Genomic DNA, 26,461 nt, shown 5'->3' on the forward strand with positions numbered 1-26,461 from the left:
ACAAATAGGGTTGAGTAGTAACCTCTTCCCTGCTGGTGCAGGGGAACCTTGATTATCACTTGCTGTATACACAGCGTTTGAATTGCAGCTAACACTACATCCCTTTCCGATGTGGAAGCTGGTAGGGCCGATTTGAAAAATCGGCGCGGGGGCACCTCCTCGAATTCCAGTTTGTAACCCTGGGAAACTATTTCCAACACCCAGGGATTCAGGTCTGATCTGACCCAGGCCTGACTGAAAAGTCGAAGACGTGCCCCCACCGGTGCGGACTCCCTCAGGAGAGCCCCAGCGTCATGCTGTGGGTTTTGGAGCAGCCGGGAAAGACTTTTGTTCCTGGGCACCTGCCGAAGCAGGTGCTCTTTTGCCTCTGCCCTTACCTCTGGCAAGGAAAGAGTATCCCCGACCTCTTCTGGACTTGTGCGACCGAAAGGACTGCATCTGATAGGGTGGTACTTTCTTTTGCTGTTGGGGAATATATGGTAAAAAATTTGATTTACCTGCTGTAGCTGTGGAAACCAGGTCCGTCAGCCCATCCCCAAACAATACATATCCCTTATAGGGTAGTACTTCCATGTTTTTTGGAATCTGCATCACCCGTCCATTGGCGAGTCCATAAGGATCTTCTCGCAGAGATAGACATGGCATTGGCCCTAGAAGCTAGCAATCCAATGTCCATTTGAGCATCCCTCATAAATAAGACTGCGTCTTTTATATGGGCTAGAGTTAAGAATATAGTATCCTTATCCATATTATCAAAGTGATCTGTCAGCTCATCTGTCCAAGCTACAATTGCGCTACACACCCATGCCGACGCAATTGTCGGTCTTGGCACAGCACCCGTATGAGAATAAATACACTTTAAGGTAGTTTCTTGCCTGCGATCTGCAGGGTCCTTAAGGGCCGCTGTGTCAGGAGACGATGACCTTCAGGCTGTGTGTATAAGGTGTATATGAAACATAAATGCATTCTGTGCTTAGATTTAGGCCCCATCACCATGATATCTCACTATGGTATGCAATTATTCCAAAATACGGAAAAATCCCATATCCAAAATACCTCTGGCCTCAAGCATTTTGGATAAGGGATACTCAACCTGTATAACCTTAATTCCCACTCACTGCGTCGCCAAAGTGCCCCCCTCCTCTTTTTTCCAGCCTGTGAAGTTCAGCAGGGGAGAGATCAGTATCCTGCGCTCTGCACCCTTCAGTACCTGCTTGTGTGTGTGACTGGGAGCAATGTCGCGCTGCATACCGCTGCGCGCTTACCTCATGAAGATCTGATGTCTTCTGCCGCCTGATGTCTTCTTTGCCTTCTCATACTCACCTGGTTTCTATCTTCGGCATCTGTGAGGAGGACGGCGACGCGGCTCCGGGACGAACCCCAGGTGAGACCTGTGTTCCGACTCCCTCTGAAACTAATTGTGTCCAGTAGCCTTAGAAGTAGTGCCCAACTTGACAAGCCAGCCCTGCTTCTCCCTCCTCAGTCCCACGATGCAGGGAGCCTGTTGCCAACAGGACTCCCTGAAAATAAAAAACCTAACAAATTCTTCAAAACAGAAAACTCTGGAGAGCTCTCTGCATTGTACCCTTTCTCCTCTGGGCACAGAATCTAACTGAGGTCTGAAGGAGGGGCATAGAGGGAGGAGCCAGTGCACACCCATAGTCAAAGTTCTTTTAGGTGCCCTATCTCCTGCGGAGCCCGTCTATACCCTATGGTCCTTATGGAGTCCCCAGCATCCTCTATGACGTAAGAGAAATAACCCTTGTTCTGTAGCTGAGGTGAAACTGGGACAATGACCTGTGTCTGAACCAACTTTTGAATTGCCTGTTGCAGGATTGTACTTGCTTCCTGAGAAGCTGGTAATCCTGATTTGAGGAATCTGTGAGGTGGGAGTTCTTGAAACTCCAGTCTGTATCCCTGGGCAATAAGATATTTGACCCAGAGACTTAAGCATGATGTTGCCCAGATATGACTGAAATCCTTTAAACGTTCTCCCACCTGCCTTTTCTCCAGGCAATGTGGTCCACCGTCATGCTGAAGACTTTCAGGAAGCAGAACCTGAGCTCTGTTCTTGAGAACCTGTAGTTTCAGGTTTTCTGGATTTTCCTCGACCACCTCTAAAGGCAGTGGAGGAACCTTTGGATCTGTTTTTAAATTTTGCTGCCCGAAAGGACTGCAACGTAGGGGCAGAATATGATTTTCTAGCTGGGGTTGCTGCGGAAAGAAGATGTGTCGACCTACACGCAGTCGCCTTGAATATCCAGGTATCCAGTCCATCTCCAAACAAGGCCTCACCTGTGAAGGGCAGGATCTCCACGCTTCTCCTGGAATCCGCATCCGCAGTCTATTGGCATAACCATAAGCCTCTGCGTGCGGACCCTGACACGTGCGTTGAGCAGGCCAATTTCCTTCATGGCCTTCACCATAACGTTTGCAGAGTCCTGAATGTGATGCAAGAGTAATGTCACTCCTATGCAGAGAATCTAAATCATCAATTAGGTTACCTGACCATTTTGCCACCCCAGCAGCTGTGTACAGAGATTTGAGTGTGGTCTCAATTCCGCGGTCAGTCGTATCCTTTAAGGAGGCTGCGTCTGGGACAGGTAAATCATTTTACGTGACAATCTAGATACAGAGGCGTCCACTATCGGTGGATTTTCCCATTTCTTCCTATCATCCTGAGGGAAAGGAAATGAGGTGAGCAATCTTTTAGGGATTTTAAACTTTTTCTCTGGATTTACCCAAGTTTCTGCAAAAAGAGAACGTAACTCTTCTGACGCAGGGAAAGTAACTGAGGATCTTTTTTACATTAAAATAAGATTCTTCCTCTTCTACTGTTACTTTTTCTGAGATCTGCAATACATCCCTAATGGCCTCTATTAGAGCCTGCACCCCTTGAGCAAGAGCCGCACCCCCCCCCCCCAGATCCACCTCACCGTCCCCTGTATCTGAGCATCGTCATCAGTGTCAGCCTGCAATATCTGGGCCAGTGTACACTTCTGTGGATAAATGGGAGAGGTTAGAGGTGCAGGTGTGGGGGCTGACTCTTTATTCATCAGGTCATCCACAGACTTTCTCATATACTGCGTCTCCTTCTCAGTATGGGAGAGTTTATTAGAAATAATAAGAATTTACTCACCGGTAATTCTATTTCTCGTAGTCCGTAGTGGATGCTGGGAACTCCGAAAGGACCATGGGGAATAGCCGGCTCCGAAGGAGGCTGGGCACTCTAGAAAGATTTATGACTACCTGGTGTGCACTGGCTCCTCCCCCTATGACCCTCCTCCAAGCCTCAGTTAGGACACTGTGCCCGGACGAGCGTACACAATAAGGAAGGATTTTGAATCCCGGGTAAGACTCATACCAGCCACACCAATCACACCGTATAACTTGTGATATTATACCCAGTTAACAGTATGAAACAAGTGAGCCTCTCAACAGATGGCTCAACAATAACCCGATTTAGTTAACAATAACTATGTACAAGTATTGCAGATAAACCGCACTTGGGATGGGCGCCCAGCATCCACTACGGACTACGAGAAATAGAATTACCGGTGAGTAAATTCTTATTTTCTCTGACGTCCTAGTGGATGCTGGGAACTCCGAAAGGACCATGGTGATTATACCAAAGCTCCCAAACGGGCGGGAGAGTGCGGATGACTCTGCAGCACCGAATGAGAGAACTCCAGGTCCTCCTCAGCCAGGGTATCAAATTTGTAGAATTTAGCAAACATGTTTGCCCCTGACCAAGTAGCTGCTCGGCAAAGTTGTAAAGCCGAGACCCTTCGGGCAGCCGCCCAAGATGAGCCCACCTTCCTTGTGGAATGGGCATTGACAGATTTTGGCTGAGGCAAGCCTGCCACAGAATGTGCAAGCTGAATTGTATTACAAATCCAACGAGCAATAGTCTGCTTAGAAGCAGGAGCACCCAGCTTGTTGGGTGCATACAGGATAAACAGCGAGTCAGATTTCCTGACTCCAGCCGTCCTGGAAACAAATATTTTCAGGGCCCCGACAACGTCCAGCAACTTGGAGTCCTCCAAGTCCCTAGTAGCCGCAGGCACCACAATAGGCTGGTTCAGGTAAAACGCTGACACCACCTTAGGGAGAAACTGGGGACGAGTCCTCAATTCTGCCCTATCCATATGGAAAATCGGATAAGGGCTTTTACAAGGTAAAGCCGCCAATTCTGATACTCGCCTGGCCGAAGCCAAGGCCAATAACATGACCACTTTCCACGTGAGATATTTTAGATCCACAGTGTTTAGTGGCTCAAACCAATGTGATTTTAAGAAACTCAACACCACGTTGAGATCCCAAGGTGCCACAGGAGGCACAAACGGGGTTTGAATATGCAGCACACCTTTCACAAATGTCTGAACTTCAGGTACTGAAGCTAGTTCTTTTTGAAAGAAAATCGACCGAGCCGAGATCTGTACCTTAATGGAGCCTAGTTTTAGGCCCATATTCACTCCTGCTTGCAGGAAATGAAGAAATCGACCTAGTTGAAATTCTTCTGTTGGGGCCTTTTCGGCCTCACACCATGCAGCATATTTCTGCCATATGCGGTGATAATGATTTGCTGTAACCTCTTTCCTGGCTTTAATAAGCGTAGGAATGACTTCTTCCGGAATGCCCTTTTCCTTCAGGATCCGGCGTTCAACCGCCATGCCGTCAAACGCAGCCGCGGTAAGTCTTGGAACAGACAGGGCCCCTGCTGTAGCAGGTCTTGTCTGAGCGGCAGAGGACACGGGTCCTCTGATATCATCTCTTGAAGTTCCGGGTACCACGCTCGTCTTGGCCAATCCGGAACCACGAGAATTATGTTTACTCCTCGCTTTCTTATTATTCTCAATACCTTTGGTATGAGAGGTAGAGGAAGGAACACATAAACTGACTGGTACACCCACGGTGCCACTAGAGCGTCCACAGCTATCGCCTGAGGGTCTCTTGACTTGGCGCAATACTCTAATTTTTTGTTTAGGCGGGACGCCATCATGTCCACCTGTGGACGATCCCACTGATTTACAATCATTTGGAAGACTTCTGGATGAAGTCCCCACTCTCCCGGGTGGAGGTCGTGCCTGCTGAGAAAGTCTGCTTCCCAGTTGTCCACTCCCGGAATGAACACTGCTGACAGTGCTAGTACATGATTTTCCGCCCATCTGAGAATTCTTGTGGCTTCTGCCATTGCCATCCTGCTTCTTGTGCCGCCGTGTCGATTTACATGGGCGACTGCCGTGATGTTGTCTGACTGGATCAGCACCGGCTGGCGTAGGAGCAGGGATTTTGCTTGACTTAGGGCATTGTAAATGGCCCTTAGTTCCAGAATATTTATGTGAAGGGAAGTCTCCTGACTCGACCATAGTCCTTGGAAGTTTCTTCCCCGTGTGACTGCCCCCCAGCCTCGAAGGCTGGCATCCGTGGTCACCAGGACCCAGTCCTGTATGCCGAAACTGCGGCCCTCTAGAAGATGAGCACTCTGCAGCCACCACAGAAGAGACACCCTGGTTCTTGGAGACAGGGTTATTAAGCGATGCATCTGAAGATGCGATCCGGACCACTTGTCCAACAGGTCCCACTGAAAAATTCTGGCATGGAACCTGCCGAATGGAATTGCTTCGTAAGAAGCTACCATCTTTCCCAGGACCCGCGTGCAGTGGTGCACCGATACCTGTTTTGGTTTCAGGAGGTCTCTGACTAGAGAAGACAACTCCCTGGCTTTCTTCTCCGGGAGAAACACTTTTTTCTGGACTGTGTCCAGAATCATCCCCAGGAACAGTAGACGTGTCGTCGGAACCAGCTGTGACTTTGGGATATTCAGAATCCAGCCGTGCTGGTGCAGCACTTCCTGAGATAGTGCTACTCCCACCAACAACTGTTCCTTGGACCGTGTCTTTATTAGGAGATCGTCCAAATACGGAATAATTAAAACTCCCTTCTTTCGAAGGAGTATCATCATTTCCGCCATAACCTTGGTAAATACCCTCGGTGCCGTGGAGAGTCCAAACGGCAGCGTCTGGAATTGGTAATGGCAATCCAGTACCACAAATCTGAGGTACTCCTGGTGAGGATGGTAAATGGGGACATGCAAGTAATCATCCTTGATGTCCCAGGATACCATGTAATCCCCCTCGTCCAGGCTTGCAATAACCGCCCTGAGCGATTCCATCTTGAACTTGAATCTTTTTATGTATGTGTTCAAGGATTTAAAATTTAAAATGGGTCTCACCGAACCGACAAGTTTCGGCACCACAAATAGTGTGGAATAGTAACCCCGGCCTTGTTGAAGTAGGGGTACCTTGATTATCACCTGCTGGAAATACAGCTTGTGAATTGCCGCTAGTACCGCCTCCCTGTCTGAGGGAGCAATCGGCAAGGCAGATTTTAGGAACCGGTGGGGTGGAGACGCCTCGAATTCCAGTTTGTACCCCTGAGATACTATTTGAAGGATCCAGGGATCCACCTGTGAGCGAGCCCACTGATCGCTGAAATTCTTGAGACGGTCCCCACCGTACCTGGCTCCGCCTGTGGAGCCCCACAGTCATGCGGCGGACTTGGAAGAAGAAGCGGGGGAGGACTTTTGCTCCTGGGAACCTGCTGTTTGTTGCAGCCTTTTTCCCCTACCTCTGCCTCTAGACAGAAAAGACCCGCCTTTTCCACGCTTGTTTTTCTGGGTCCGAAAGGACTGAACCTGATAAAACGGCGCCTTCTTAGGCTGTGAGGGGACATGGGGTAAAAATGCTGACTTCCCAGACATTGCTGTGGAAACTAGGTCCGAGAGACCATCCCTAAATAATTCCTCACCCTTATAAGGCAAAACTTCCATGTGACTTTTGGCATCTGCATCTCCTGTCAGAAATGGACAATGCACTTACTTTAGATGCCAGCCGGCAGATTTCCCTCTGTGCATCTCTCATATATAAGACTGAGTCTTTGATATGGTCTATGGTTAGCAGAAACGTGTCTCTGTCTAGTGTGTCAATATTTTCTGACAGTTTATCTGACCACGCAGCGGCAGCACTGCACATCCATGCTGACGCAATAGCTGGTCTAAGTATAATGCCTGAGTGTGTATACAGACTTCAGGATCGCCTCCTGCTTTCTATCAGGAGGTTCCTTAAGGGCGGCCGTATCCTGAGACGGTAGTGCCACCTTTTTAGACAAACGTGTGAGCGCTTTATCCACCCTAGGAGGTGTTTCCCAACGTGACCTATCCTCTGGCGGGAAAGGGAACGCCATTAGTACCTTCTTAGGAATTACCAATTTTTTTATCAGGGGAAGCCCACGCTTCCTCACACACTTCATTTAATTCATCTGATGGGGGAAAAACTACGGGTAGTTTTTTCTCCCCAAACATAATACCCTTTTTTGTGGTACCTGGAGTTATATCAGAAATGTTTAACACCTCTTTCATTGCCTCAATCATACAGTGAATGGCCTTAGTGGGCATTAGATTAGACTCATCGTCGTCGACATTGGTGTCAGTATCAGTGTCGACATCTGCGTCTGTGATCTGAGGTAACGGGTGTTTTAGAGCCCCTGAAGACCTTTGAGATGCCTGGACAGGCACGAGCTGGCATGTCGTCAAATTTTTTATGTAAGGAGTCTATACGTGCACTCATTTCTTTCCATAAGCTCATCCACTCAGGTGTCTGCCCCGCAGGGGGTGACATCCCATCTAAAGGCATCTGCTCCGCCTCTACATCATTATCCTCATCAAACATGTCGACACAGCCGTACCGACACACCGCACACACACAGGAAATGCTCTAAACGAGGACAGGACCCACAAAAGCCCTTTGGGGGGACAGAGTGAGAGTATGCCAGCACACACCAGAGCGCTATATAATGCAGGGACTAACTGAGTTATGTCCCCTATAGCTGCTTTTTTATATATAATGTATACTGCGCCTAAATTTAGTGCCCCCCCTCTCTTTTTTAACCCTTTTCTGTAGTGTAGACTGCAGGGGAGAGCCAGGGAGCTTCCTTCCAGCGGAGCTGTGAGGGAAAAATGGCGCCAGTGTGCTGAAGGAGATAGCTCCGCCCCTTTTCCGCGGACTATTCTCCCGCTTTTTTCTGGAATCTGGCAGGGGTATTTACCACATATATAGCCTCTGTGGCTATATATTGTGGTATTTTTGCCAGCCAAGGTGTTTTTATTGCTGCTCAGGGCACCCCCCCCCCCCAGCACCCTGCACCCTCAGTGACCGGAGTGTGAAGTGTGTATGAGGAGCAATGGCGCACAGCTGCAGTGCTGTGCGCTACCTTGGTGAAGACAGAAGTCTTCATGCCGCCGATTTTCCGGACCTCTTCTTGCTTCTGGCTCTGTAAGGGGGACGGCGGCGCGGCTCCGGGACCGAACATCAAGGCTGGGCCTGTGGTCGATCCCTCTGGAGCTAATGGTGTCCAGTACCCTAAGAAGCCCAAGCTGGCTGCAAGCAGGCAGGTTCGCTTCTTCTCCCCTTAGTCCCTCGCTGCAGTGAGCCTGTTGCCAGCAGGTCTCACTGAAAATAAAAAACCTAAATCTATACTTTATTTCTAAAGGCTCAGGAGAGCCCCTAGTGTGCATCCAACCTCGGCCGGGCACAAAATCTAACTGAGGCTTGGAGGAGGGTCATAGTGGGAGGAGCCAGTGCACACCAGGTAGTCATAAATCTTTCTAGAGTGCCCAGCCTCCTTCGGAGCCCGCTATTCCCCATGGTCCTTTCGGAGTTCCCAGCATCCACTAGGACGTCAGAGAAATTAGTAATCTTCCCCCTTATGGAGTCCAACCAAGGAGGTTCAGACCCAGTAGCCTGAGAATGTGTACTGTCCTGAGTACACTGTAGTGATCCCCCTGCGGAGGAAAAACATTCTGCTGTCCAGGAAACACACTCCTGGGACATTGTAATGTGAGGCACACACACACACACACACACACACACACACGAGTATATGCAGTAAGCACAATTCCACACAGAACCCTTTAGAGAGACACAGAGGAATGAGGACACCAGCCACATAGAGCCCCTGTAGCTAACAAATAACTTAGCCAGGTGCAGACTAAATACCCTTAGTAGGGTATTAGTAAGGATATAACTACTGCTGCCCCCCCCCCTCTATAACCCCCTGGTACCGCTGAGGTAGTCTGGAGTTGATGTGGAGGGGCAGCGCTTCCCTGCCAGCGTTTTCTGTGTGAGCTGTAGAGAGAAAATGGCGCTGGTGAGCTGCTGAATACGCTCATGGTGAAGGCCCCGCCCCCTTAATGGCGCACGGTCTTCCCGCATTTTATACTGGCCTGAGGTACTTTTTATGCTTACACGATGGGTAAGACCCCTGTAAGGCTGTATCTGCCAGTGTCCTGGGTAATGTGACTATCAGCTCGCCCCGCAGCGCGATCACACCTCAGTGTGTACTGAAAGCCTCAGATTCTGAGAGTAAATCAGGCAGCCCACGCTTATGTGACCCTGAAATAGGGAGAGGGGGCTGTTTATTATCTGCCCTTGCAGCTAGGTCTGCTACAGCCTGCTGCAGTTGTTGTGTCTTTTGCTTATTAGCAGTGAGCTGGGATGACATGTCTGTCATCATGGTTTTTATGTCACTGAGCCAGGATGGCTCCTGACCCTCCCCCTCCAGTCTAACTAACTTGGGAGGACTGGCTGCATTGTTCACATGAGAGGGAACCAACCGCAGAGGGAGAGAATCTGGTGTGACATACACTGCATAATTGGTGTTTTACCATGTTTACAGTAGACAACAATCAACCACACAAACAGACAAGTATATTGAATAGCAAGCCTGCCCAGACTGGTATGTGAGGAGACGCAGAGAGAGGAACAGCACAGACTCAGTAAGACTGCAGGATGTCTGTATCACAGTGTAACACCGGAGTCTTGTCCTTTTCAGGACAGTAAAGTGTGTATAATAGCGGCTCTCCCCTTATTTACACCCCTGTACCAGTTTCCTGTGTATACTGAGTCTCTGGAAGAACTGTGTCCTTGCTGCTGCAGCTGTAAGCAGAGGAAAGCGCCAAAACGCCACTGGTGCCGCTCTAAGGAAGCTCCACCCCCTGTAATGGCGCTGGAGCGCTACAGATATTTATACTGGCAATGTCTCCAAACAGGTGTAAAAAGTAACATGAATGCCTGTTTCCACTACCGCTGCCAGTGTACACAGAGGGCTATAGCGGATCCCCCTGTAGAGCGTCCGTATTACATTTTACTAAACTGGATGTAGGAGGGGGCATAGAGGGGAGGAGCCAGCACACCCAGCTGAAGAACTTTAAAGTGCATCGGCTCATTGAAAACCTGGCATGTAATACTATAGGCAGAGGTACTGCTAGCACACAGTATGGCTGCTGGTGACACACAGTGACATGATGTGAGGGGAGAGCAGGAGTATAATAGGGGCTGATGGCTCCTGATGTATGAGATACACCAGAGAGTGTGGGGAGGAGACTGGTCAGATCTCTGGGCTGGTAACACACAGTGACATGATGTGAGGGGGAGAGCAGGAGTATAATAGGGGCTGATGTCTCCTGATGTATGAGATACACCAGAGAGTGTGGGAGGATACTGGTCAGATATCTGGGCTGGTAACACACAGTGACATGATGTAGGGAGGAGAGCAGGAGTATAATAGGGGCTGATGGCTCCTGGTGTATGAGATACACCAGAGAGTATGGGGAGGAGACTGGTCAGATCTCTGGGCTGGTAACACACAGTGACATGATGTGAGGGGGAGAGCAGGAGTATAATAGGGGGCTGATGGCTCCTGATGTATGAGATACACCAGAGAGTGTGGGGAGGAGACTGGTCAGATCTCTGGGCTGGTAACACAGTGACATGATGTGAGGGGGAGAGCAGGAGTATAATAGGGGCTGATGGCTCCTGATGTATGAGATACACCAGAGAGTGTGGGGAGGAGACTGGTCAGATCTCTGGGCTGGTAACACAGTGACATTATGTGAGGGGCAGAGCAGGAGTATAATAGGGGCTGATGTCTCCTGATGTACGAGATACACCAGAGAGTGTGGGGAGTAGACTGGTCAGAACTCTGGGCTGGTAACACACAGTGACATGATGTGAGGGGAGAGCAGGAGTATAATAGGGGCTGATGGCTCCTGATGTACGAGATACACCAGAGAGTGTGGGGAGGACACTGGTCAGATCTCTGGGCTGGTGACACACAGTGACATGATGTGAGGAGGAGAGCAGGAGTATAATAGGGGCTGATGTCTCCCGATGTATGAGATACACCAGAGAGTGTGGGGAGGAGACTGGTCAGATATCTGGGCTGGTAACACACAGTGACATGATGTGAGGGGGAGAGCAGGAGTATAATAGGGGCTGATGGCTCCTGATGTATGAGATACACCAGAGAGTGTGGGGAGGAGACTGGTCAGATCTCTGGCTGGTAACACACAGTGACATGATGTGAGGGGGAGAGCAGGAGTATAATAGGGGCTGATGGCTCCTGATGTATGAGATACACCAGAGAGTGTGGGGAGGAGACTGGTCAGATCTCTGGGCTGGTAACACACAGTGACATGATGTGAGGGGGAGAGCAGGAGTATAATAGGGGCTGATGGCTCCTGATGTATGAGATACACCAGAGAGTGTGGGGAGGAGACTGGTCAGATCTCTGGGCTGGTACCACACAGTGACATGATGCGAGAGGAGAGCAGGAGTACAATAGGGGCTGATGTCTCCTGATGTATGAGATACACCAGAGAGTGTGGGGAGGAGACTGGTCAGATATCTGGGCTGGTAACACACAGTGACATGATGTGAGAGGAGAGCAGGAGTATAATAGGGGCTGATGGCTCCTGACTCCACCACTGGGAAAATACATTTTCCTCATTAGTTTGTACTGACAGAGGAGGGTGTAGGATAAGAGATTGCTGTAGTGACTGAGCAAGGAGAATATGTGACGCTTTTCTGTAATAAGTGTTTATTACTCACCTGTGCTGATATATGTAGGGATCTCCTCCTCCTTACACTGCTGATCACCCCTCACATACGTCTCTTCTTCTCCCTCTATATCTTCTGCCTTTATATCAGTCACATACGTCTCTTCTTCTCCCTCTATATCTTCTGCCTTTATATCAGTCACATACGTCTCTTCTTCTCCCTCTGTATCTTCTGCCTTTATATCAGTCACATACGTCTCTTCTTCTCCCTCTGTATCTTCTGCCTTCATATCAGTCACATACGTCTCTTCTTCTCCCTCTATATCTTCTGCCTTTATATCAGTCACATACGTCTCTTCTTCTCCCTCTATATCTTCTGCCTTTATATCAGTCACATACGTCTCTTCTTCTCCCTCTATATCTTCTGCCTTCATATCAGTCATGTACTATAATGACATTTGCAAACAGATTAAACTGAGGTGAAACAGTATAATATCAGTGTATAAGACACACAGCTCCTCTACAGATCATATAGTGACAGTGACTTTGGTATATTGGTGAGACCCTAAATCCCACCTACCTGATCCTCCTGTGGGGTCCTGTGATTCTCCTCTGTACAATCCTGGGAATACAGAGGACGGGGACATCTCTCTTGGGTATCTCTGTTACTGGGCCCATCTGTAGGAGACACACAGTGACTGAGTACAGTGTATATATGTGATTATCAGGTGATGTGAGTATATAGGGGCCCCCATACCTGCTCTCCCCTGTACAATACATGACAGTCTCCTCTTACCCAGTGATGCGAGGGGCTGGTAATTCTCCATCATCACGTCCTTGTACAGACCCCTGTGTTCCTCTATATACTCCCCCTCCTGCATGGAGACATAGACAGTGGCATCCTGACACCTTATAGGAACCTGACACACACAGTGATACAGTCATCACCCAGACACATCCCCTGGTGTTACTGTATAATGTCCCATTCCCAGCAGTCACCTCTCCAGTCATCACCCAGACACATCCCCTGGTGTTACTGTATAATGTCCCATTCACGGCAGTCACCTCTCCAGTCATCAACTAGACACATCCCCTGGTGCTACTGTATAGTGTCCCATTCCCAGCAGTCACCTCTCCAGTCATCACCCAGACACGTCCCCCTGGTGTTACTGTATAATGGCCCATTCCCAGCAGTCACCTCTCCGGTCATCACCCAGACACATTGCCTGGTGTTACTGTATAATGTCCCATTCCCAGCAGTCACCTCTCCAGTCATCACCCAGACACTTCCCCTGGTGTTACTGTATAATGCCCCATTCCCAGCAGTCACCTCTCCAGTCATCACCCAGACACGTCCCCCTGGTGTTACTGTATAATGCCCCATTCCCAGCAGTCACCTCTCCAGTCATCACCCAGACACAACCCCTGGTGTTACTGTATAATGCCTCATACCCAGCAGTCACCTCTCCAGTCAGCAGCTGAATGATCTTGTTGGTGAGTTTCAGGATCTTCTGGTCATTGTGTCTCTTATGTATCAGTGAGTCAGTAAGTGAGGTGGAGGCACTGTGATGGGGCTCTAGGTCCTGCTTAGTCCACCTGCAACACGAGGATGGTTGCTGGGGGTCTCATGCTCACTGAATGTCTTCTTCACTATGGTGTAATCCTGCTAAATGGGGGAGACATCAATATCACTGTAAATACTCCCAGATCTCCTCACCTCCCCAGTCATGTCCCTGTATTATTATTATAGATATAAGTAATGTCATAGTGACATTCCCATATCCCCTCACCTCCGCAGTCATGTCCCTGTATTATTACTATAGATATAAGTGGCGTCACTGTGAAGCTCCCAGATCCCCTCACCTCCCCAGTCACATCCCTGTATTATCACTATAGTTAAAAGTGATGTAAATGTGATGCTCCCAGATCACCCTCACCCCCAGTCATGTCCCTGTATTATTACTATAGATGTAATTGATGTCACTGTGACATTCTCAGATCCCCTCACCTCCCAGTCATGTCCCTGTATTATTACTATAGATATAAGTGATGTCACTGAGATGCTCCCAGATCCCCCTCACCTCCCCAGTCATGTCCCTGTATTATTACTATAGATGTAATTGATGTCACTGTGACATTCCCAGATGTACTCACCTTCCCAGTCATGTCCCTGTATTATCACTATAGATATAAGTGATGTCACTGTGAAACTCCCAGACCCCTCACCTCCCCAGTCATGTCCCTGTATTATCACTATAGATATAAGTGATGTCACTGTGTCTCTCCCAGACCTCCTCACCTCCACAGTCGTGTCCTTGTATTATTACTATAGATATAAGTGTCGTCACTGTGAAGCTCCCAGATCCCCTCACCTCCCCAGTCACATCCCTGTATTATCACTATAGATATAAGTGATGTCACTGTGACGCTCCCAGATCACCCTCACCCCCAGTCATGTCCCTGTATTATTACTATAGATGTAATTGATGTCACTGTGACATTCTCAGATCCCCTCACCTCCCAGTCATATTCCTGTATTATTATTATAGATATGTGATGTCACTGAGACGCTCCCAGATCCCCCTCACCTCCCCAGTCATGTCCCTGTATTATTACTATAGATATAAGTGAAATCACTGTGACATCACCACCACTCCAAATGTATAATAATAATAATAATAATAATAATAATAAGACACCACAAGCTGCTGTCCCTGTATAATAATAACCATACACAAAAACCTGCTCCCCCCGTATTATAATAATAACAACAGGACACCCCATTCAGCTCTCCATTTATAGTTATAATAAAATGACACCACAGGCTGCTCCCTCTGCAAAAAAATAATAATAATAGAACACAACAGGCTACTACCTTCTGTATAATAATAACAACAGGACACCACAGCCTGCTTCCCCTGTATAATAATAATGACAGGACACCACAGGCTGCTGCTCCTGCATAATAATAATAATAATAAGTGGACACCACTAGCTACTCCTTCTTTATAATATTAATAATAGGACAACATAGGCTGCTCCTCCTGTATTATAATAATAATAATAATAATAATAACAGGATGCCACAGGCTGATCCCCTGTATAAAAATAATAACAACAACAACAACAACTGCACACCACAGGCTACTCCCCCTGTATAATAGGATTTTAATATCTACAGGTAAATCCTTTTCTCTTAGTTCGTAGAGGATGCTGGGGTCATCATTAGAACCATGGGGTATAGACGGGATCCGCAGGAGATATGGGCACTTTAAGACTTTGAAAGGGTGTGAACTGGCTCCTCCCTCTATGCCCCTTCTCCAGACTCCCCTTATAGGAACTGTGCCCAGGGAGACGGACATTTCGAAGAAAGGATTTATTGTTAAACTAAGGTGAGATCCATACCAGCTCACACCTCAACCATACCGCAGAACATGGCATTCAACAGAACACAGGCCAACGGCATGAACAATTGCAGCAACAGGCTGACAAGAAACGTAACACTATGCTGAGGGAAGAGAGATGCAGATGCACACTTTATTAATAGGATGTGCAATCCAGGTTCCCCCCTTTTTTTCCACTATATTTGTGTATATATTGTACACTGGTAGGCCGGCTTCCTTCCTCTGGATTTGCACTCCTCCCATTCACCCTCAGGTGTTTTAATTGGCTGGGTTCCTGCATCTCAGATCACACATTGATAAGGCCCTATTTAGAGGTAAGTCCTGTATAAATTTATAGAATGTGATAATATTAGGGATGTTAGGGACCAATGTGATGAAGTCACCTGGCCACGGTACATGGGCCCGCATATTTGCGCAAATGTGTGCTAAGAACTTCAATTATACTCCATGGTGGTCATTCCGAGTTGTTCGCTCGGTAAATTTCTTTGCATCGCAGCGATTTTCCGCTTAGTGCGCATGCGCAATGTCCGCACTGCGACTGCGAAAAATAAATTTGCTAAGAAGTTTGGTATTTTACTCACGGTATTACGAGGTATTTTCTTCGTTCTGGTGATTGGAGTGTGATTGACAGGAAGTGGGTGTTTCTGGGTGGAAACAGGCCGTTTTATGGGTGTGTGCGGAAAAACGCTACCGTTTCTGGGAAAAACGCTGGAGTGGCTGGAGAAACGGAGAAGTGTCTGGGCGAACGCTGGGTGTGTTTGTGACGTCAAACCAGGAACGACAAGCACTGAACTGATCGCAGATGCCGAGTAAGTCTGGAGCTACTCAGAAACTGCTGAGAAGTGTCTATTCGCAATTTTGAGAATCTTTCGTTCACAATTCTACTATGCTAAGATTCACTCCCAGTAGGCGGCGGCTTAGCGTGTGCAATGCTGCTAAAAGCAGCTTGCGACCGAACAACTCAGAATGAGGGCCCATGTTAATTGTAAGGGTTTATTTAAATTATTTTTATTATCAGTGTTCTTAGTGCTAAGAGTGTGCATCTGCATCTCTCTTCCCCCAGCATAGTAGTAGAAGCCTCAGCATGATAGCACCTCTTGATATCTTTAGTAATAGGATGTGCAATCCAGGTTCCCCCCTTAAGAAACGTAACACAGCATATGTGTAACCATAACTATTAACTGCAGATACAGTACGCACTGGGACGGGCGCCAAGCATCCTCCACGGACTAAGAGAAAAGGATTTACCGGTAAGTATTAAAATCCTATTTTCTCATACGTCCTAGAGGATGCTGGGGTCACCATTAGAACCATGGGATTATACCAAAGCTCTAGAACGGATGGGAGAGTGCGGACGACTCTGCAGCCCCCATTGACTAAACTTAAGGTCTCCATCGGCCAAGGTGTCAAACTTATAGAACTGTGCAAAAGTGTTTGGCCCCGACCAAGTAGCTGCTCGGCAAAGTTGCAATGCCGAGACCCCCCGGGCAGCCACCCAGGATGAGCCCACCTTCCTAGTGGAATGGGCCTTCACTGATTCCGGTTATGGCAATACATCAGTGGAATGGGCCTGCTGAATCGTGTTACAGATACAGCGCGCAATGGTCTGCTTGAAAGCAGGACACCCAACCTTGTTGGGAGCATACAGGACAAATAGAGCTTCTGTTTTTCTGAAGTGAGCCGTTCTGGTGACATAAATCTTTAAAGCTCTGACCACATCCAGAGATTTTGAATCAACGAAGGCATCAGTAGCCACAGGTACCACGATAGGTTGGTTATGTGGAAAGAGGAAACCACCTTTGGGAAAAATTGCTGACATGTCCTCAATTCAGCTCTATCTTCATGGAAGATCAAATAAGGGCTCTTGTGAGACAAGGCCGCCAACTCAGACACCCACCTTGCAGATGCCAAGGCCAACCGGATGACCACTTTCCAAGTGAGGAATTTCAACACCACCTTCCATAAAGGTTCAAACCAATGTGATTGAAGGAACTGCAACACCACATTAAGATCCCATGGTGCCAATGGAGGTTGGATGTGCAATACGCCCTTCAGGAAAGTCTGAACTTCTGGAAGGGAGGCCAATTGTTTCTGAAAGAAAATCGATAAGGCTGAAATCTGAACCTTGATTGAGCCCAATTTTGTCGCGCATCCACACCTGCTTGTAGAAAATGGGGAAACCTTCCTAGCTGAAACTCTTCCGTAGGAGCCTTCTTGGATTCACACCAAGACACATATTTTCTCCAAATATGGTGGTAATGTATAGACGTTACCCCTTTTCTGGCCTGAATAAGTGTGGGAATGACTTCACTGAGAATAACCTTACGTGCTAGGATTTTGCGTTCAACTGCCACGCCGTCAAACGTAGCCCCGGTAAGTCCTAATACACGCACAGAGGCCAGGGATCTCCGATGAGTAAGTCCTGAAGATCTGGATACCAAGCCCTCCTTGGCCAGTCTGGAACTATGAGGATCGCTCGGATCTTTGTTCTTCTTATGATCTTTAGAACTTTTGGAATGAGAGGAAGTGAAGGCAATACATACACCGACAGAAACACCCACGGTGTCACGAGAGCATCCACTGCAATCGCTTGAGGGTCCCTTGACATGGAACAATATCTCTGAAGCTTCTTTTTGAGACGAGAAGCCATCATGTCTACTTGAGGAGTTCCCCAATGACCTGTCACCTCTGCGAAGACTTCTTGGTGGAGGCCCCACTCTCCTGGATGGAGATCGTGTCTGCTGGGGAAGTCTGCTTCCCAGATGTCCACTCCTGGAATGAAGATTGCTGACAGAGCGCTTGTATGCTTTTCCGCCCAGCGAAAAAGCCTTGTGGCTTCTGCCATCGCCGCTCTGTTTTTCGTTCCGCCCTGACGGTTTATGTACGCTACTGCTGTTACATTGTCTGACTGGATCAGTACAGGTAGATCTCGAAGAAGATGTTCCACTTGTAGGAGGCCATTGTAAATTTCCCTTAGCTCCAGAACATTTATGTGGAGACAAGTCTCCTGACTTGACCATCTTCCTTGGAAGTTTTCTCCCATGGTGACTGCCCCCCAGCCTCGGAGGCTTGCATCCGTGGTCACTAGGATCCAGTCCTGTATCCCGAACCTGTGCCTCTCTAGGAGGTGAGAGCTGTGCAGCCACCACAGGAGTGATACCCTCGTCTTGGAAGACAGGATTATCTTCTGGTGCATGTGTAGATGGGACCCGGACCACTTGTTCAAGAGGTAGCGCTGGAACACTCTAGCATGTAACCTGCCAAACTGAATGGCCTCGTAGGCCACAACCCTCTTCCCCAGCAACCGAATGCATTGATGGATTGACACTCTTGGTGGTTTCAGAATTTGTTTGACCAGACTCTGAAGTTCCAGAGCCTTTTCCACAGGAAGAAAGACTCTCTGTAGTTCTGTGTCCAATATCATTCCCAAAAATGACAACCGCATCGTCTGAATCAACTGTGATTTTGGCAAGTTTAGGAGCCAACCATGTGTCAGGAATCTGCATTTTCCATTGCATCACTGCTGTGGAACTACAGGTTCCAGCAGTTCAGTTCTGTTCCAGTTCTAGTTTTCCGTCCTCTGCAGCCTGGAGTGCTTCAGCTAACTCACAGCTGATCTGGACACCCAATCCAGCTAGTATCTCCGCCTGCAGTTTGTGTCCAATCACTGCTGGGCAGGAGGTATAACTTCCAGTTTGTGGCTCTCTCACATCGCCTTGGACAACAAGTCACATTCTGTGAACAGGCGTCTCCTGTTTGCAGTCCTCTGTCTTCAGAGATCCTTGTGTATTAGACCTGTGGAACAACAGGTCCCAGCTGTTCCAGTTACGTTCCAGTTTCCAGCAGTTCCGGTGTTCCTGTGGAACTACAAGTTCCAGCAACCACTCCAACTCTCCTGCACGTCACATTCTGTGAACAGGCGGCTCCTGTTTGCAATCCTCTGTCTACAGAGATATCCTTGTGTATTGGACTTGTGGAATTACAGGTCCCAGCTGTTCCGTTCCAGTTCCCAGCTGTTCCAGTTCCGTTCCAGTTTCCAGCTGTTCCAGTTCCCAGCTGTTCCAGTTCCGTTCCAGTTTCCAGCTGTTCCAGTGTTCCTGTGGAACTACAAGTTCCAGCAACCTCTCCAGCTCTCCTGCGACATTCAGTGTGCAAGTTCCTGTGTTCCAGTCTCCAGTTCCCCTGTGTTCCTGGTTACCTGCTTGTTACTCCGTGTTCCTGGTAATCCTCTTACAGCTCCGTGGAACTACAAGCCTCAGCAACACCTGCTTCTGTTTACAGGCTTCACACTAATCACCAACACAGTGTGCTTCAGCCTAGCAGTAGAGACTCTCTCCAGGTGCATTCCATCACCTCACCTGTGATGCAGCTTGCTTGCTGCTTGTGCCTCATCACCTGCACTGTGAACTTTGCTAGTCTCCTGCCACTGCTACCAGGTTTGCTGTATGTTACCATCTCTGCTGGCTCCATGTTTTAAACTGCTCTGGTTCCCATACCAGATTATCATTCATCAGTTATCAATCATCAGTTATCATTCAACAGTTATCATTCATCCATTGTCATATTTCTGTTGCCATAGACTCTCAGCTTTCACGCTGCACCATTTACATTGCATTCCTTATTGTTTATTTCTGCTGCCTTTGTGAACTTTCTGTTGAATAAAACATCATTGCGCCCATGCGCAGAAACTTAATCCAGCCTTCTCACTTTTTCCCTCCTACCTCCACTGACCCACTAGCGCCCCCTCCGGGGACACAAACCAGACCGAACCTGACACCATGTTGTTGAAGAACTGTCATGGAGAGTGCAACGTTCCGGACCAACTGGTCCCTGGATCTCGCCTTTATCAGGAGATCGTTCAAGTATGGGATAATTGTGACTCCTTGCTTGCGAAGGAGAACAATCATCTCCGCCATTAATTTGGTGAAAATCCTCGGAGCCGTGGATGGACCAAACGGCAACGTTTGAAATTGGTAATGACACTCCTGAATTGCAAATCTCAGGTAAGCCTGGTGTGGAGAATAAATGGGAACATGTAAGTAGGCATCTTTTATATCCACCGACACCATAAAATCCCCTTCCTCCAGGCTGGAGATCACTGCTTGGTGATCACTGCTCGGTGAGACATCTTGAATTTGAATCTCATTAGGTAGAAATTCAGAGATTTCATGTTATAGGATTGGTCTGACCGAGACGTCCGGCTTCGGGACCACAAACAGGCTCGAAAAAAACCTTCTCCCTGTTGTGACTGGGGAACCTTAATGATAACTTGATTTTGACACAATTTTTGTATTGCGTCACAAATTACCTCCCTGTCCGGAAGAAAAGCTGGTAAGGCCGATTTGAAAAAACGGCGAGGGGGGACGTCTTGAAACTCCAGCTAGTACCCTTGGGATACTATTTGTAAAATCCACGGGTCTAGGTTCGAACGAACCCAAAACTGACTTAAAAATTTGAGACGGGCCCCCACCAGTGCGGACTCCCGCATAGGAGCCCCGACGTCATGCGGTGGAATTGGCAGAAGCCTGGGAGAACTTCTGCTCCTGGGAGCCTGACAAGGCTGGAGATCGTTTACCTCTTCCCCTTCCTCTAGTAGCAAGTAAAGGAAGAACCTCGGCCATTTCTGAATTTATTGGGCCGAAAGGATTGCATCTGATAATGGTACGTTTTCTTTTGTTGTGGAGGAACATAAGGTAAAAAGAATGAATTACCCGCGGTAGCCTAGACTCCAAATCATCAAGGCCGTCTCCAAATAAGGCCTTACTTTTACATGGTAGAGATTCTGTACTTTTCTTGGAGTCAGCATCAGCATTCCATTGGTGAATCCACAACGCACGCCTAGCTGAGACAGCCATGGCATTGGCCTTTGATCCCAAAAGACCAATATCTCTCGCAGCTTCATTAAGGTATGCTGCAGCGTCTTTGATATAACCCAGTGTCAAGAGGATACTATCCCTATCTGGGGTATCTATATCAGATGACAAATTATCTGCCCACTTTTCGATAGCACTACTTACCTACGCAGACTCAATGACAGGTCGGAGTAGTGTACCCGCGGTCACATAAATGGACTTCAATGTAGTTTCTTGTTTACGATCCGCAGGATCCTTATGGGCCGCCGTGTCAGGTGACGGGAGAGCCACCTTTTCAGACAAATGAGACAAGGCCTTGTCCACAGTGGGGGGTGACTCCCACTTTTCCCTATCCGTCGAGGGAAACGGATAAGCTGCCATAATTCTTTTGGGAATCTGAAACTTTTTGTCAGGACCGTCCCAAACTTTTTCAAATAGCGTGTTCAGTTCATGAGAGGGATGAAACGATATCTCAGGTTTCCTTTGTTTATACATACAGGCCCTTTTTTCAGGGACAGCCAGGTCCTCCATGATATGTAATACATCTTTAACCACCACAATCATGTACTGAATGCTTTTTGCCAATTTTGGGTCTAACCTGGAATCGCTACAGTAAACACTGGAATCAGTGTCCGTGTCGGTATCAGTGTCTGCCAACTGGGCCAACGTACGTTTTTGTGACCCTGAGGGGACCTGACTTTGGAATAACATATCCCCCACAGATTTCTTCCATGCCTGGGTCTGAGACTCAGACTTATCTAGCCTCTTACTAATAAGAGGAACACATTTACCCAATCAGGAGTCGGCGGTGCCGACAGGGTCACCCACGCAGCCGTTTGTGTCCCTAATACAGCCTCCTCCAGGGAAGAGCCTTCAGCCTCAGACATGTCGACACACGTGCACCAAACACCCTCAGACACACCGGACATATTGGGGACAGACCCACAGTAGAGTCTGTCAGAGAGACACAGAAATTTGCCAGCTCACAACCCAGCGCCAAATCACCGGTTCTGAAACACTAAAGAATGCCCCAGACCTGCAGCGCTTTATATTAAATAGATATATAAACATATATTGCACCAATATTTCTGTGCCCCCCCTCCGTTTTGCACCCTGATACTTATTCAGAAGTGTGAGGAAGGACCAGCGTCTCTGCAGCCTGTGTAGAGGAAAATGGCGCTGAGCGAGCTGTGAAGACGAAGCTCCACCCCTCAATGGCGCGGTTCAGTCCCGCTTTTTTTAAATATATATTTATACTGGCGGGGGTTAGGACAGTGCCTAGGCACTTATGTCCCCTTTTGCCAGTTTATTTTGAGGCTTTTCTGCTGCCCAGGGCACCCCCTGCCACCCCCCCTCCCCCCTGCACCCTGTAGTGCTGCTGTGTGTGTGGGTGCATGGCGCGCAGCGTGTGATCGCTGTGCGGTACCTCAGAAGCAGTCACTGAGGTCTTCTTGATCTTCTTCTACTCACCTGTCTTCTGACTTCTGGCTCTGTAAGGGGGGTGACGGCCGGCTCTGGGAACGAGCATCTAGGCGTACCTAGTGATCAGACCCTCAGGAGCTAATGGCGTCCTGTCAGCCAGAAGCAGAGCCATTGAACTCACAGAAGTAGGTCTGCTTCTCTCACCTCAGTCCCACGATGCAGGGAGACTATTGCCAGCAGTCCTCCCTGAAAATAAAAAACCTAACATAACTTTTTCCGGGAAACTCAGTAGAGCTCCCTGTAGTGCGTCCAGTCTCACTGGGCACAATTCTAAAACTGGAGTCTGGAGGAGGGGCATAGAGGGAGGAGCCAGTTCACACCCTTTCAAAGTCTTAAAGTGCCCATGTATCCTGCGAATCCCGTCTATACCCCATGGTACTAATGGTGACCCCAGCATCCTCTAGGACGTATGAGAAAATAATAATAATAATAATGCTGCCACTGTATAATAATAACATGACACCACAGGCTGCTCCTCCTGTATAATACCAGGACACTACAGGCTGCTCCTACTGTATAATAACAGGACACCACAGGCTGCTCCCCCTGTATAATAATAATAATAATAATAATAGGACACCAATGGCCGCTCCCCCTGTTTAATAATAGCACACCACAGGCTGCTCCTCCTGTATAATAATAACAGGACACCACAGGCTGATCCTCCCGTATTATAATAATAACAACAACAACAGGACACCACAGGCTGCTCCTCCTGTATAATGCCAGGACACTACAGGCTGCTCCTACTGTATAATAATAATAATAATAAGAATAATAATAGGACACCAATGGCTGCTCCCCCTGTTTAATAATAGCACACCACAGGCTGCTCCTCCTGTATAATAATAACAGGACACCACAGGCTGATCCTCCCGTATTATAATAACAACAACAACAACAACAAGACACCACAGGCTGCTCCTCCTGTCTATTATGACAACACAGGATGCTACCCCTGTACATTATTGCAACACAGGCTGCTCCTCCTGTATACTATGACAACACAAGTTGTTACCCCTGTATACTATGACTACACAGGCAGCTCCCCTGTATTACGGTAACGGCGGGGTCTGCGCCACCTGTATTACGGTAAAGGCGGGGTCTGCGCCACCTGTATTACGGTAACGGCGGGGTCTGCTCCACCTGTATTACGGTAACGGCGGGGTCTGCGCCACCTGTATTACAGTAATAGGACACTAGAGTGTCAGCCACCTGTACAGGGATAATGCAGCACCAGAGGCTGCTCCAGCTGCACTATAACAAGGCACCAGAGGCTGCTCCCCCTGTAGTACAGAACCTGACACCAGAGCTGCTCAGCCTATAGAATAATAATAATAATAATATCATTACCTGCTGCCAGACACAGCAATGGCTGCTCTCTGCTCCTGCTGCCTTGTGGGAATGATAGAAGGAAGGCGGAGCTCAGACCAGGGGAAAATGGCCGCCGCTCCTGACGTCACTACACGGCCAGGGAACCTATTGCTGCTGCTGGATTGGTCTACAAGAAAATGGCCGCCGGCCTCCTGCACTGAGGACATGTATGGTAATAGTCATTACAGAGTGCTGGGCTTTGGGCGGGGTGGAGGAGGGGAGGGGCCAGTAACCAGGTAGCAGCCGTTGCCAATCATACCCTACTTCCTGCCTGTGCGTTCCACCTTACTTCCGGGATGTGCGGTCCACATGCAAGAAGTGAGTTTTCATCGACTTGTGCAGCCTCCCACTGCTCCCAGTGTCCGTGGAGATCAGGTAATGGCGTCTTACTATACAGGGGGAGCAGCCTGTGGTGTCCTGTTATTATTACTATACAGGGGGAGCAGCTTGTGGTGTCCTGTTATTATTACTATACAGGGGGAGCAGCCTGTGGTGTCCTGATATTATTATTATTACTATACAGGGGCATCAGCCTGTGGTGTCTTGTTATTTTTATTATTATACAGGGGGAGCAGCCTGTGGTGTCCTATTATTATTATTATTATTATTATTATTATTATTATTATTATAATACAGCAGGAGCAGCCTGTGGTGTCTTGTTATTATTATGCAGGATGAGCAGCCTGTGGTGTCCTATTTTTATTATTATTATACAGGGGGAGGAGCCTGTGGTGTCCTGATATTATTTTAATACAGGGGGAGCAGCCTGTTGTCTCTTGTTGTTATTATTACAATACAGGAGTAGCAGTGTGTGGTGTCCTGTTATTATTATTATTATACAGGAGGAGCAGTGTGTGGTGTCCTGTTGTTGTTATTATTATTATTATTATTATTACTATTATTATTATTATACAGAGGGAGCAGCTTGTGGTGTCCTGTAATTATTATTATTATACAGGAGGAGCAGCTTGTGGTGTCCTGTTATTATTATACAGGGGGAGTAGCCTGTGGTGTCCTTTTATTATTATTATACTGGAGGAGCAACCTGTGGTGTCCTGTTAATAAAGACATGTTATTATGTTTATACTGGGGTGCAGCCTTTAGTGTCGTTATTATTATTATTATTAATTTTATTATATGAAATTGTGGGGATTGAAAATATTGCTCAAATTCTCGGATATATTAAAGCAGAGACCATAATATCCCTGGCATGTGTAACAGATGATAATTGAAGCAGTATGAAGCAAATGTATATCACACACCTGGGAGTGTCACAGTGACATCATTTAGATCTATAGTAATAAAGGTACATGACTGGGGAGGTGAGGGGATCTGGGAGTGTCACAGTGATGTCACTTATATCTATAGTAATAATACAGGAACATGACTGCGGAGGTGAGGGGATCTGGGAGCGTCACAGTGACATCACATATCTATAGTAATACAGGGACATGACTGGGGAGGTGAGGGGGACCTGGGAGTGTCACAGTGACAAGAGAAAGAAAGTAGACTTCTTTGTGGGCGCACTCTTGTGAAGAAATAATTAGATATTCTCAAAGAGTAAAACATAACTTTTATTACAAATGATTAAGAAATTATTCAATCTCCTGAAAACAAATAATGTCTCCTGTCGCCTTTCCCCTGCCTGTCTCCTGCCGCCTTTCCCCTGCCTGTCTCCTGTTGCCTTTACCCCGTCTGTCTCCTGCCGCCTTTCCCCTGCCTGTCTCCTGCCACCCCCACCCTGCTGCCCACCTGCCTGTCTCCTGCCGCCTTTTCCCTGCCTGTCGCCTGCTGCCTTTCCCCTGCCTGTCGCCTTTCCCGTCTCCTGCTCCCTCTGGCCGGTCTCCTGCCGCCTCCCCCCTGTCTCCTGCCACCCCCTCCCTGTCTCCTGCCACCTCCTTGCCTGTCTCCTGCAACCTTTCCCCTGTCTGTTTCCTGCAACCTTTCCCCTGCCTGTCTCCTGCCGCCTTTCCACTGCCTGTCTTCTGCCACCTCCTTGCCTGTCTTCTGCCACCTCTGCTACACCATCGGCTGGATCTGTGAAACCTGAGGTCACGGAGACTGTACGCCGCAGCTCCATGAATAAGGCCATGAAATTTCCCTCAGGAGACCCTGTCCCTTCACAACCAATTCTCACCCTTACACCACTTCATGGCTGCAGCCATACTCGTCTGACAACTCAGGACACATAGAGCACATGCTCCGTACGGGTTTTGCACATGAGCGGTGTACCGAACATCAGCTCATTGTGACTCCACCCACAATAGCGCTACAATCTAGATCAGTCCCACTATGCAGTACAGCCTTATGGGGCTGGGTCACAGGGACCTCGGAGACACTGACCAGGACTCTATGGCTGTGGGGAAATTGGAGACTTAATGGCCACTCTATTCCATATATACTATGTTACATGTGCAATATGTTTTATGTATTATATTTATTCCAGGAACTCC

The 26,461-nt window shown here is 48.0% G+C and overlaps 1 protein-coding gene across 3 annotated transcripts in view; it reads right to left on the minus strand.

Annotated features, from left to right (window-relative positions):
- LOC134984843 (oocyte zinc finger protein XlCOF7.1-like) overlaps positions 1-24,030 on the minus strand; it is a 37,615-nt gene extending 13,585 nt beyond the window's left edge. For 2 of the 3 annotated variants that reach the window (XM_063950316.1, XM_063950314.1), the window contains exons 1-5: positions 23,988-24,030; positions 13,349-13,562; positions 12,693-12,771; positions 12,477-12,574; positions 11,949-12,342 (exon numbers count right to left, since the gene is read on the minus strand). In XM_063950316.1, coding sequence (XP_063806386.1) covers positions 11,949-12,342; positions 12,477-12,574; positions 12,693-12,726 — 526 coding nt within the window. In that variant the 5' untranslated portion in view covers positions 12,727-12,771; positions 13,349-13,562; positions 23,988-24,030. The remainder of the gene's footprint in view (positions 1-11,948; positions 12,343-12,476; positions 12,575-12,692; positions 12,772-13,348; positions 13,563-23,987) is intronic. The other variant, XM_063950315.1, reaches the window with a different exon arrangement.
- Positions 24,031-26,461: the final 2,431 nt, after the last annotated feature.

Source organism: Pseudophryne corroboree, assembly GCF_028390025.1.
Source record: "Pseudophryne corroboree isolate aPseCor3 chromosome 3 unlocalized genomic scaffold, aPseCor3.hap2 SUPER_3_unloc_86, whole genome shotgun sequence".
Taxonomy (NCBI): domain Eukaryota; kingdom Metazoa; phylum Chordata; class Amphibia; order Anura; family Myobatrachidae; genus Pseudophryne; species Pseudophryne corroboree.